This window comes from Amblyraja radiata, chromosome 7 (genome assembly GCF_010909765.2).
Source record: "Amblyraja radiata isolate CabotCenter1 chromosome 7, sAmbRad1.1.pri, whole genome shotgun sequence".
In the NCBI taxonomy this organism is placed as follows: domain Eukaryota; kingdom Metazoa; phylum Chordata; class Chondrichthyes; order Rajiformes; family Rajidae; genus Amblyraja; species Amblyraja radiata.
In genome coordinates, this window is record NC_045962.1 from 74,600,361 (window position 1) to 74,614,489 (window position 14,129).

Sequence of the window (14,129 nt, forward strand, 5' to 3'; positions counted from 1 at the left end):
ACAGTGACAACAAAGGAGAACTGCTTACAAGAGTTATTGGAGTAATTTTGAAAAACTATGTTTGAAATGGTGTTATTTTTGAGGAGGTTTTTATTATTTATAAATAGATTTATTTATTATTAATCTCAAATATTTAATCATCCCAAAACTTATTTATAAACTGTTTTTTGCAGGTATCTCTCATCCGTTCTGGGAAATCGTTTTGATCATGGTGCAGAAGCCATTTTGCCAACACTTTTCAACCTTATTCCTAATAGTGCCAAAATTATAGCCACATCTGGAATAGCAGCTATCAAATTAATTATTCAAGTAAGTTTATATAATATGCAATGTATTTTCTGCAATATTATTCTTTTACTTCCCAAAATGGGCTAGTTGATAGACATTTCTTTCCAATAGCTAAAATATACTTTTGATGAAAATAGCACATCAACCCAAAACTATATTTTGGTGCCGAAGTAGGTTTTTGTTTGCTTGTTTTCGTTTTACGTGAAGTGTTGTGTTCTGATTTCTAGTTGTTTGTTAATTGCATTGTGCTTTTTATTAACAGTAAAATACAGAAAAATGAAGTTGTGCCTAACTCTTTTAAAATTGCTTTATGATAAATATGTATGTTTAACATCTTGCATCTGAGATATTAGTTATTCAAGATGGAATATATTAAAAATTGCTGTCAAGATTTTCCTCTGGTTGCCAAGTGAATACAGTGATCAGCAGATTCTGAATTCTGGTCTGTTGTGTTAGTTGATCTTGTGAGTTAAAGAAATGGGAAGTGCTACAGTAAGTCTTCATAATCTTTGATTTGGGGATGAAAATTAGTTGGATCCCCAGAGCATTTCGGCAAGTAGCCATTGCTGGGAATGTGTGGAGATGTCTACCGAGATTAGGTTTGTGGGGGAAGATATGACAAATAAAATGTAAAATGAGGAAAATATGAAGTTGACCATTTTGACAAGAAAATTATTGCAGCACTTTATCTAAAGTTTGAGAGATAGAGCTGTTTAGAAACATTTGTGTATCCTATAGCACAACACTTGAAAGGCTAGTGTGCAGGTACAGAAAGTAATAAAAGCTAGCAGATTGTTATAAATGCAGGGAAATTGTTTTGTTGTATAGATCATTAACAAGACTACACCTGAATTACTGTGTATTGTAGTGGTCTCATTATTGGAAGGATGTTACTAGCAATGTTACAAAATTTTGAGATTTAAAAAATTAAGTCTGCAATTTATCCCATCAGATAAAGCATAACAATAAGTTTAATTTGACACCAAATTCACTTTCATATCTCAAGTATTAAAAAAGTTATGGCCATTTTCATACTCGAAAATTAGCATCTTGTTATTGATTTTCTATGGACACTACAAAAAAGCTGTGATCTTGGATAGTCAAAAGCCCGTAACTTTCTTAAGAATTAAGAGAACTGAATGAAAATTTCAGTTATCATAGATTGAAGCATTCTGAAAAAATATAAAACAATCTTACTTGGATGACCTGAAATTAAAGCATATAATTAGCTAGTTACCTAATTGTAGCTAATTACAAAATTGACCGTTGTGACAGAAATAGTAATAAACAACCAGACTGCCTTGAAAATTCAAAAATCTGATATTCTCAAGATCAGAACTTTAATATTATTGTATAATATGCTGTAAGTCCGTTATGGATAGGTAAATAAATTACAATTTCTAGCAAAAGACCAAGTCTTTATGGAGAAGATCAGTTGCTAGCTGGTACATTGGCATATCATAATCAGTAGCATCATCATACTCCTCAGACTGCAACCAATAAGCAACTTTGTACACGTTGTTTTTCCTCAACTTTTCAATTTTGGCATTGTAAACTACAAGTTTTTGATCTTCAAACCACGCATGACATGCCTTTCTGCCAACTACTTTCCCACTAATAATGTCGTGTAGATCATCACATTTGGAATAGTCCACATTCGGATAATCTCTGCGAATGCTGTTTAAATCAGTCTCTTTCAATTTTTTCCCTAGTTCTTTCCTCTCTTTCGTGTCTCGAGTATGCTCCTTGCCTTTCTGTCGCTTGATGATTTCTGCTCTCAATTCCTTCTGTTTTTTCTTCCGTCTGTTCCTCTGCACTCTCCCCCATGTCACTCCCTCACAGAGCACTTCCTCCCTACGATGCTCCTCGAGATTATCAAGGAAGTTGACGGTTTTATTCTTGCAGGCCCGCATCCTACATGACAAATAACACATGGTGGCATTGAGAGATTTCTGTTTCGATGAACTAAACATCCCCATTATCTCCTCCGCATCAATGTTGTGTGACCTTGCTGATGCAGTCTCCTCCTTCAGTTGCTCAGTAACATCAAGTTCAAAGTATTTACTATACTGCCTCTCCAACACAGTGATGACAGCTTGAAGACAGCTCCTCATCTTTGAACTGAACTGTGGATGTACTGGTAGCTCCTGAAGTTTTGTCAATGTGGCATCAAGATGTACCTCCTCACCGAAGAAATCTTCCCTTGCCAATATCAATTTCTCTGGATCTTCTGTGGCTTCCTTTAGAGCAGCAATCACCCCTTTAACCACTTTGATGCCATCAACATGGTTGATCTGATTCTGGCTTGAAGTGTAGAAGCGCTTCATCCAAGGCCCAGTCAGATATTTGCCAAGAAAGCCCAATATCTGAAGTTCTACTTTTGCTTCAGCCTGGGTGAAGTCATGGAGGATGGCGCTTTTCAACCCCCCACAGGATATTCCACTATTCAGCAGTGCAACAAAGTCATCATAATATTCTATTAGCTTGCCACTAATGTGAAACAGTATGTGCAATCTGTTGCCACGATACCGTGGGAGGACACCTCGGGGGATGTTCCTGTCATCTAAAAATGCGACAAATCCTTTTGGGTCCCCTTTTCCGTTTTTATAACGAAGCTTGCTCATCTGCAGAATGGCATTTACTGCTAGACAGTCTTTCCCAAACAAGAATTGTCCTCCAGATTGTTTCTGCATTTTTAGGGCTGAGCGAACTGATGTAGCAATGGAGTCAAGAGGATGCAAGTGGCAGTAGAGCTCGTTCAAATATTTACCCCACTCACTACTCACAATTCTAATAGCAGCATGATTTGCTGCACACCGGTCACTCATTGTGTTTGAAATGTTGGCGATTATATTTTGTCTGGTTTCTTGATAATTTGCTTGCTGATTGAAATAAGTGTAGGTTTTACATAAATTGTCAATTGTTTCACAAATATGTTGTGCATAGTCGTCAGCAGTCCCACCAGCCAATTCCTCGACTGCTGCAGAGAGACATTTGTTTGTGGTGGTGAAATGAACGCTGTTAATGTGGATCTCTTCCTGGGTGGTTGCGTCAAAACCCACAGTCAAACCCTTTGTTGCAAGGAGCATCTCTGCTGTTTGCAACTCAGCAATAGCCCCCAATTCTCGGGCCATAACTTCAACTGCACTGCGTTGTGGAACATGATCCAGATGAAGTCCACTCCGCTTGTAGAACTGGCTTATCAGGATTGGAATGTTTGCTGTGGGAGTTTTGTTTACAATACAGTCAAACACATGCATCCTTATTGTTGAGGAGTAAGTTTTCTTGCCCACCTTTGCCTTGACAATACTGGCAGCCTGCAGAGTTTCGATTGTTTCTTTGAGGACAAGAATGTCAAATTCGAGGCGTCTCACATCCTCTTCCCTGTCCTTTAAATTTTCTTGACATTTTCTGAACTGTTGAATTGAAACAATTTTCCTCTTTTTCTTACTGCCACGAAACATCAGCAATTGTCTGTGTACTTTTTTAAGTTTCAAAAACTCTGCCTTGGTGTTAGAGAGCTCTCGTGCCAAAGTGTTATCATGTAATTTGGTTTTGAGTTCCTGAATCTTTCTGTCCTTTAAATCTATTTGCTTTTGCTTTCTCTTTAAGGCTTGATTAACTATACGTTTGGGAGTTTTCAACCGTGCCCTAAGTTCACTGATCTTTGTGTGATACTTTGTTGAAAGAGCAGCCCTGGATTCGGACACAAAATGTAGTCTTTTCTTCAATTTCTGTTTCCCTGGTGAAAGACTTAGAAATTCTCTGCTACATCTTGTTGAAACACCAGATGTCGATAGCATTGGTTCAGGTGAGGCAGCAGCTGTCGTTGGCGTTGCTAGATTCAGTGGAGGATGCAGACTATGACTGTCATCGCCCATGTCCTCGGTCTCTTGAAATATGGGCACTTGGCTTTCAGCTGATGTCAAGAATTCAGGATCTTGAGCACCAGGCAGTGGAATGTCATCTAAAGAAATGTGTTGACTGCCTTTTTGAAGTTTAAAAGTTTCATCACAAATTTCCATAAATGCTCCAAATTCCTTGGGATTGGTGAGTTTTTTAAACTTAAGCAAAGTCCGTTTAACGAGAGCCTGCACTCTTAACTTAACAGTAGCACATGAATAGCCTTCTGCATCCGACAAAGAGAAATGTGAACTCAGCGATTTCTCTGTTTCAGGCAGACTTTTTCCAAATGAGGTAAACAAGTACAAGATGTGTCCATTTTTAAGATCCCTCAGAGACTCGGGCATGACAGAGAAATTCACCTCAAGTTGAACTCTAGCTATGCCTGGCTGGGCTTTTGGATTGACAACTTTACATTTCTTCTTTGGAGACATCTGTTTACAATGTAAATTAAAAAAAACACTGAACAGCATTAACAGAAACAAGTTATTATTTGCAGTTTTAGAAAAAAAGGTAGAAATTATAAAGTTAAACGCTAAAACAAATAGTAAATACTCAAAAAGAAAATCATGTTTAATCAAAATTCAATTACTAGATCTAAACATCTATCCATTTCTTAAGGAAAGATTAACATTTTTAAATAGCCTAAGCGTCCAAAGAATATTCACAAATAATTCACAATATAACATGATTTTTAAATCTCATTTACATTAATTTATAGGCCAAATGGAAGGAATTCAGTGTTCAATTGCTGTAAATAAATGCCCATTTAAATCAGCTTTCCAGTGGGTCCCTGTGGAACGCGCTGGTTTAGAACGTTCACATTGCGGTAGATTTGTGCCTCAAATGCCGAGAAAAATACTGCGCGATATAATTTGCCCAAATTGAGCTACTCGCAATATTAAATTTTGTATAAAAGGATCTTTAGAAGCCCTTTTGAATGTAAAAATATACAACCTACCTTCTGCTATTTTCTTTATGAGACTCTGCGGTTGCTGACGGTCGCGGGTTTAAAGATTGATTTTTAAACTACTATAACTATTATTCAAGGCCTTTAAACCTAATAATAGCTTTTGCGACGAGGTCTTCCAGCGATTTTTCATTAATAATTAACTAGGCTGAACATTTTCGATTGGAACAGCTTAGAGAAAATCGCGTTTTAAACCCGCCCCCTCTAAACGGCGCCAAAATCGCGCACACCCTCAGCGGCAGATCTTCAAAGACGCTTCAGGTACGCTTTGCAACATACCTAATGTTACTGCATTGGAATAGGCATGTTTTTTTATGAAAGGTTTGATCAGCTGAGTCTTGTAACTGCTGGAGCTTAGTAGTGGGGATTTGATGAGATTGGAGGGTTATTGACCGGTGGATATACGTTTTCTCATGGAAAAAATCTAGAACTATGGGGTAATTTATAAAAACAACAATTAAAGAGCTGCCCATTGAAGTCATGAGGTGCAGTTTATCTTTACTGATAATCGTGGATTTCTGTTCCTAAAAACCCAAAGGAAGCAGATATTTGAATATTTCTAAGATAAAGGTAGATAGACACTAGATAAGTAATTGAGTACACCTTTGATCTTTACCATTGTGAAATTGGTAGATCAAAATAGTTTAAATGTGTATCTAATGGGTGAAAAAGAGAAAATATTGCTGCAGTTAGCCACCTTGGTCACTGTATATGAACCTTTTAAAACAAGTGTTAAATCTGTCAGCATTTTCTTTTGTCTTTATAAAGAGTGGAGTATTAATTACATTTTAAGAATGGAAACCATTTTTAATGATGAATTTGTGTGCATAGAGTGCAATATTTTTAGGTTTTAAGAATGGAAACCATTTTGGAAACTAAGGAGTTAGTGGGCATGAAAAGTTGACTGTGTTGTTGCAACAATAATATGCCTAGGATTTACTCTTGAAAAACATATTTTCCAGCATACCCACTTCCATAGATTAATACCAGTTATCTCAAGCAACTGTGCATCAAAGTCTGTGGCAGTACGGAGGTACGTTTTAATCTGTTTTTGCTCTGATTTTCAGTTGATAAACTGCTTAGGTAAAAAAATCATATTTGGCCTCATTGATTATATATGAAGGCTAAGGATATTAAATTTGTAAGTTTATGCAATGTGCATGTTGAAGATGTGTCATCAAGGTAAGCATGCTGCAGACCTTGAGATGCATAAGAGATTCTGGGATTTGCTGTTTCAATTGGCATCATTTAAAAAAAATGATCAGAAGCTTTCAAATATCAATCATGGATGCAAAATTAATCACATCATGATCCAATTACAAAAAAACGAATCTCTTGTTCAAGAGAAGATCTATAGCTCAAATTTCCATATTCTGGGCTTTTATCCTCTGTGTATTATGTGTATCCTTTGTGCAGAAGCAAATTAGGGAAGAAGCTGTGAGCCAGATCAAACACTGATGAATAGGAAATAGAAATTTGGAAAATTTCCCCTTCCCATATCCATTGCCAAAATGTATCTCAATTAGTGGCTTTCTCTTCCAAACTCTTATCACCCATTATGTGAGGGGACCAAAGTGATTGATGCTCTACCTAAACCACAACATTTAAAAGTAATATTCTTCTTCAGCAGCCCCTAAAGTTTCAGCAAACGATCAAGAATACTGGGTCAGTAATTAACTGGCTTTCATCCCGGTGCAACTAAGCTGTACTACTACTGTCAATAATATTCGTTAGTTTGGTATACCGTATTTCCCGGCAATGAAGACACTATTTTTTACCCTAAAATAAGGCCCAAAAATGTACCTGCGTCTTGGAAGCTTGTTAGCCAAGAAAGATAGACTTGGGCCAAATTGCTTTTAAAACATTGGGTGGGGGGACAATGAGGCATAACACAGAGGTTGGCAGCCTACGGCCCGGATCTGGCCCGTAACTGAACTCATCCAGCCCGCAGGAGTATTTTTTTCAATTAGTGTTCGCGACCTAGGAACTGCAGCCAGTCCCGGGGCACACAGGCGACCGGGGTGCTACAGCCAGACCTGCCAGCCGACCTGCGCGCTACAGCCAGTTCTGGGGCAGGCGAGCTGACCTGGGAACTGCAGCCAGTCCCTGGCACGCAGGCGACCTGGGAACTGCAGCCAGACCTGGGGCAAGCAAGCCGAATTGGGTGCAACAGCCAGACCTGGGGCAGGCGAGCTGACCTGGGAAATGCAGCCAGTCCCTGGCACGCAGGCGACCTGGGTGTCACAGCCAGACCTGGCACAAGCGAGCTGACCTGGGCGCTACAGCCAGTCCCGTTGTACGTAGGCGGTCTGGGAACTGCAGCCATTTCCGGGGCAAGCAGCCGACCTGGGCACAACAGCTAGACCTGGGGCAAGCAAGCCGACCTGGGAATGGCAGCCATTCGTGGGGCACGCAGCCGACCTGGGTGGCTGCGAGTGGCCGCCACCTCAGCGCCTTCTGCAGTTGGCAGGTAGCTACTGTCTCCATCACTCCCCCTCCCTCTCCCTCATGTGATCCCCGTCCCTCAGACCTGAACCGCACAGCGCATTGTGGGACAGACGAAGATGGAGGCTCCCCGGTCCTCATTGTCTCCTTGAAGGAGTTTCACATCTTCTTTTCTACTCACTAAACCAAACTCTTGATCCTGTCCCGACAGCCTTTTTTCAAAATTTAGCAACTCGAAATGGGGGTGCGTCTTCGACGCAGGTCTTCATTGCCGGGAAATACGATAATGATTTTGCACATTGCAGCTTGGTTCACAAACCTGTGAAATAGATTTCAAGTTGTGAATGGTCGTGAAATAGCTACATGAGCAACATTGTATGTAGTTTCTCTAATTATTTTTAGATAATAAGATACCTTTCAGTCACATTTCATTCCATTTCATGGACTGTATAGAGATATATAAATAATCTATGTGTGAATGTTGAATCATTTCTACTTGCATATTCACTTCCTATAGGTGTTTTCTATTAACAAACTAATGTTTTATTTTCAAAGGCGTTCATTTGCATTTTTGGAAAAGTTGCTGCTGGATTGGCAAACACACTCATTAGAAAAGTAAGTAAACAGCCAAGGAATAAGCTCTGTGCCTTTCAACTCAACAGACTACGGGTTATTTAGGTGTTGCTAATAAGCATCGTTTAAAATATAAACTTGCAATATGGTATCAATTTTTTGAGGATTGAGCAGCTAAATGATTACTGAAATGAGGCAAAATGGTGGGTGGGAAATGCTACATATTCTTTTGTAATAACATGGATTTAGTGGAAAAAACAGTGTGTTCTTTAGAAAAGTAAGGTACTTGGGGGATTTAAATAAGTCAACTGGCAATGAATGTGCTGTTTCCATAGCAATGGAAGGAAGGTCCTTGAACATGCATAATGAAGCTTCACCCCATTTTATTTTCAATACGCTGTGTGGCATTAAGTTGAACTTTGGAAGGATTGTACTGCTTATTGTGCTAATGTTTAATAGATTTTATCCCGAGTAATATTTTGGAACGTAAATAGGTACAACCGAGCTGCTGGTTTGCAATGAAACATTTTGAGTAGTTGTCATGCTGTCCTTTCTCTTTAGACATTCATCACTGGTGGTTGAAACTATAAAGAAGGGTGTCCATGATGCTGATTCAGAAGTAAGAATAGCAGCCCGAAAGTAAGTTTTTAACTATGTGAGATTAGTGTTATTACATTTATTTTAATTTGTATTCTTATCGTGTTAAAATGTACACTGTAAAGCTATTCATTAACAAAATGCTTCTTTTATATTTGGTTCAGATTCTTGGTTCTTGGGTTTGATTGATTTGGGTTTGATGGAATATTTAATTTTTCTCTTGATTTACCAAATGTTTGTTAATCCTTTGAAAAGAAGGAAGAAAATAGAAAATGTGGATGCTGTTAGGATACTTGATGGCATAAACTGAAATACAATTTTGTCCAAACTTTAGGATTCTTCCCATAAGAAATATTACACAAGACAAGAATTGTTGGAATGTTGTCACTGAGAAATGTCCATATTCAAAGCTTTATGTTCCCTTCCATCAATTTTCTTCTTTAAAAGTCAAAGTTGCCGTTTCTCATTGTCATGACACAAAATTAATGGTCTTTAACCCAGTGCTATGAGAAGAGTAATTGCCAAATTAGAATGATTTATAGTCTGAGAACATCTGCAATGTTTGTTTTCTTTGTTATGGTGAAAGTGGTGGTATTATAGAAATGTTGAGTTTCTCTACACATTCTATACATCAGCCACAGTTTTGGTTTAAACTTGCTGATATTTTAAGACTAAATTTGGAAAGGCAATAGTAATGAGAATGACCACAGGTTTAAATTGCTTGTGCTGACTTGGTTCAGCTTGGCTGGTCACAGAAACACAGCTGTTGCTTCATTCTCTGTGACAATGAGAAAGTAGCAAGGTTCATGTTTCCGATTTCTCTCCAGTTGTTCCTGATGTCATTGAACATGGGTGGATATTTACTAAAAAAAAATCCAGACTTGCTCTTGGTTGCTGCTGTGACAGACTGAAATCAGTATTTCAGGCTTTCACTTCAGCCTGGTTTACTATAGAAAACTGAACTTGATAAGGAATTGTAAAGTAGATGCCACAGAATTCTATGAAAAGTTCTCCGTCCCTTTAAAAAAAAATCATCTTTTAAGTCTCTATAAAGGACAATTTTTTATTTCTATTCCTAACAAAAAAATCTTAGCATATCTAGCAGGATGGAATTTTTTTTTAACGTTTGTTTACTTTTTGCTCTAAAATACTTTGCTCTAAAAAGTTATGTTTATGCAGTCTCAATTTAATAAATATTCCAAATATTGATTCAGATTTGGTCAGTACAGATTACCCACCCCCATTTGGTTATCTCCAAAACCTACTTAACTTGGAGATCTTGTTACCTGAAGTCTGGGGTCCAGTAATGATCTTTCGAAGGGGACAGTGCCTCAAAGAGCTCACTGATAATCACCTCCTGGAAGAAAGTCATCTGTGTCTTTATTGTAACTTTTTCAGCTGTTGAGGTTTCTCTAAAACATTTAAAAACTATTAAAAATGAAACGCAGCATTACAATTTTTAAAATATCCGAACGTTAAAAGTAGTAACATTGATAAGAACTTTAAACCTCTTTTGCTTTGTTTTTAAACGTATTTTTAATTAATCCATTTCCTTTTTTGTCATGATTTGAAATCAGCTTCCCCGTTGACACAAACTGGTCTAACTTTCAGTTGGGTCCAAAAACGTTTTGTTTCTTTCCCAGTGCAAATGCTGGGGATTTCTGTCAGATCTGTGTTCCATGGGCCTTCTTGTGTGGAGCATGTTGAAGATGCCCCACTAGCTCTAAATTCGGCATTTGCACATGTGTGAAAAGGCATTAGACCACATATTAGACCATTTGTGAAAATTTCAGTTTTTTTGGGACATGAGCATATAACATTCACCAGCAAACTCCAGGCCGTTAACCCCATTAATTCTCGATGCCCTGACATTACAGAATAAATTTGCATGCGGCAATAAACAGATAACAGCATCAAAGATTAATAATTGGACAATGTAGAGCATTTTTCAATTTCAACACATGCATGTACTAAGACAATTTTGAGTTGACATAATGTGTGCATTGAATAGCCACAGCATAGAAGGCTGTACAAGCATCTGTAAGAGCAACTACAGCCAATTCCCCTGTGCTCTTCCCATTGCCATATATTTTTCCCCATTCAGATACGTACCTAGCTCTTTTTAAAATAAGATTATTGAATCAGTTTCTACTCTGACACCTTTTGAGCATTCCAGACAGTAACTACTTGCTGCATTCCTTTCAAAAACCCTGATGTTTCATTTAGTTTTGCCAATTCTATATCTTCTGCCTCACAATCTTTCCATTAGCGGAAACAGTCGATCAATCTATAACCCTTGTGATTTCTAACATCTGTCAGAATCCTTGTAACCTTTGCCTCAGGGAGAACCACTCAGGCTATTGACGAAGCTGAAGGTTCTTTTCTCTTGAGTAAATCTCTGGGTCCTGTTCTAAAATTTTCACGTTCATTCCAATATCATTCATCAATTGAGTTGGAATTTTTCAGCAAAGAAATAAGTCTGCATTTAAATCTTTATCTAACAAAGGTAGTTGTGCTGATGGTCTACGTTTTTCTTTAGTGAATGTGGTTTCCCTCCTGCTGTCGTAGATGGATCCCTCACCCGCGCATCCTCTGTGTCCCATAGTTCTGCTTACGTCCCCCTCCCCCTGGAAGAACAAGGATAGAGTTTCCCTGGTCCTTGCCTTTCACCCCACCAGCCTCTGCATCAAATACATAATTTTCTGACATTTCAGCCACCTTCCCATCTCCACCCCTTTCTGCCTTTCGCAGAAACTGCCCCCCCCCCTGCAACTCCTTTGTTCAGTCATGCCTTCCCACCCAAACCACCCCCTCCCCAGGTACTTGCCCCTGCATCAACAGGATATGTAACACCGGTCGCTATGCCTCCTTCCTCACTTACATCCTGGGTCACCGCAGTTCTGCCAGGTGCAAGAGAGGTTCATGTGCACCTCTAACCTCTTCCATTAGACCAAAAGACACTGGAGCAGAATTAATCCATTCTGCCAATCAAGTCTACTCCACCTTTCAATCATGACTGATGTAATTTTCCCTCTCAGCCCCATTCTCCTGCCTTCTCCCTGTAACGTTTGACGCCCTTCCTAATCAAGAGCCTATCAATCTCTGCCTTATAAATGCCCAATGTCTTGGCCTTCACAGCCATCTATGGTAATAAATTCCACACATTCACCCCTCTCTAGCTCATCTACTATATTACCTGATGTGGCCTCCTTTACGCAAGCGAGTCCAAGCGTATGTTGAAAGACTCAGCGACCGTGTTCGGTCGCCAAGGCCTGCTGGATCTTCCAGTTGCTAACAGTTTTAACTCCCCTTCCCATTCTCATACTGGAGGAACAAGCACACGCCGCTTGGGTAGCTCACAACCTTATGGTATGAACATGGGAATTCTCCAATTTTAGGTAATTAACCTACAAACAACTGTGTGGTTGACATATTTCTATGCATGTACTAGTTCTGCTAATTCCAATTTGTATTTTTTCGAGTATGTAACTTTGAATGTAAATTGAGATGGGTGCTAATTCTGTAATCTTTATCTTCTATTTTTTAGAGTGTATTGGAATTTTCACAGCCATTTCAGTAGAGAAGCTGAAGTCTTGTTCAATTCATTGGAACCTTCCTACCAGAAGCCGCTACAGTCCCACTTGAAAAGTTCAGACAGCATTGTTTCGTTGCCTCAGTCTGATCGCTCGTCATCTAGTTCTCAAGAAAGTCTAAAGTAAGAACCATGGTAGACCAGCATTCTAAGTTTAAAAATGGTACAATGTTTTACGTTGAAGCTATTGGAGTCCAATTCCTGCAAGCAGTATAAATAATATCTACTTGACTCATCTGCCAGAACTAGATTGGAAATTTAAGTTTGTGCTTTAAATCAGGCAAGAGATACTTTTCCAGCTATCAAATGTGATGGGATGTGATGTACACTGATTTTTGGAAGGCTATCGATGAAATCATTCACCAGATGTTTATCAACAAGGTTAAAGTGGGTGTTTACAGGGATTATTAGGCAAGGAGTAGAAATAAAAGATTATTCCATGTTGGGAGACTGGCTTGTGGGATGCCAGGGCTCTCGCTTAACTTTTTTTCCGCTTTTTAGGTTGCCAAATGACAGTTTAGGTGGTTATTTAAGACGGTTTGCATGAAGCGTGTGATAATGTGCTTGGATGAAGTGCGTAGTTACCAGTTGGAATTATGCTCAATGAAGCATTCACATATTATGTTCAAGAAGAAACTGCAGATGATGGAAAATCGAAGGTAGACAAAAGTGCTGGAGAAACTCAGCAGGTGCAGCAGCATCTATGGAGCGAAGGAAATAGGCAACATTTCAGGCCGAAACCCATCAGTCTGAAGAAGGGTTTCGGCCCAAAACGTTGCCCATTTCCTTCGCTCCATAGATGCTGCCGCATCTGCTGAGTTTCTACAGCACTTTTGTCTACATTCACATGTTATTTCTGCTTCAAATAAAGTCACAAACTAAACATATTCACCAATCAAGACATTATATATACCGCAATGACATGCAGCAAAATTATAATACAATATCTCAACTCTTTTTACATATTGCAATTGATGCAAGCATGTTTTCTGTGAAGGACCAAAAATTACCATAATATGGCCATAGCATGGGTCGTTATTGCTATTGGCACAGAAACACTCTCGCTTCCCACATAATTTATCCACAACAAAATATACAGGTTGCAAGGAAATTTCTAAAGGCATTTTATGATAATAGCTGTTAAAACCGACTACCCATCTGACATTACACTAACTGACAAGTGAAGGCCAAAGGACATAACTGCAGCAAATGTTATTTTGGTAATATGTTTAAAGGTATCAAAACAAATAATAACATTGGGAATTAAAACACATTTGATTGCATTCCGTTATCAAACATAGTAAATGTTCGCTCTGAAGACCATGAAGCACAATAGGGTCAGGGGGTGTGTGAATCAGTGCGGGGTGGATAGATGGCGGGGGGGGGGGGGGAGGGATGGGGGGGGATCAGTACAGGATGAATGGGGGTAGACAAAAATGCTGGAGAAATTCAGCGGGTGAGGTAGCATCTATGGAGCTAAGGAAATATGCAACGTTTTGAGTCGAGACCCTTCTTCAAACTGTTCCTCCCATTCTTCTTGATGGATGGGGGGGGGGGTCAGCACAGGATGAATGGGGGGGATCAGTACAGGATGAATTGGGGGGGTCAGGACTGTGGATCCGAGGGTCTGTGCAGGATGAATGGGTAATCACTACAGGATGAATGAGGGGATCAGTACAGGATGAAGGAGGGGATCAGTACAGGATGCATGAGGGGATCAGTGCAGGATGCATGAGGGGATCAGTACAGGATGAATGGTGA

At 39.2% G+C, this 14,129-nt stretch overlaps 1 protein-coding gene across 1 annotated transcript in view; it reads left to right on the forward strand.

Annotated features, from left to right (window-relative positions):
- Positions 1 to 14,129, forward strand: part of clasp1 (cytoplasmic linker associated protein 1) — a 193,340-nt gene that overhangs the window by 89,879 nt on the left and 89,332 nt on the right. The window contains 5 exon segments of the mRNA XM_033024813.1: positions 174 to 309; positions 6,124 to 6,194; positions 8,162 to 8,221; positions 8,741 to 8,818; positions 12,324 to 12,491. Of these exon segments, the coding sequence (XP_032880704.1) occupies positions 174 to 309; positions 6,124 to 6,194; positions 8,162 to 8,221; positions 8,741 to 8,818; positions 12,324 to 12,491 (513 nt within the window).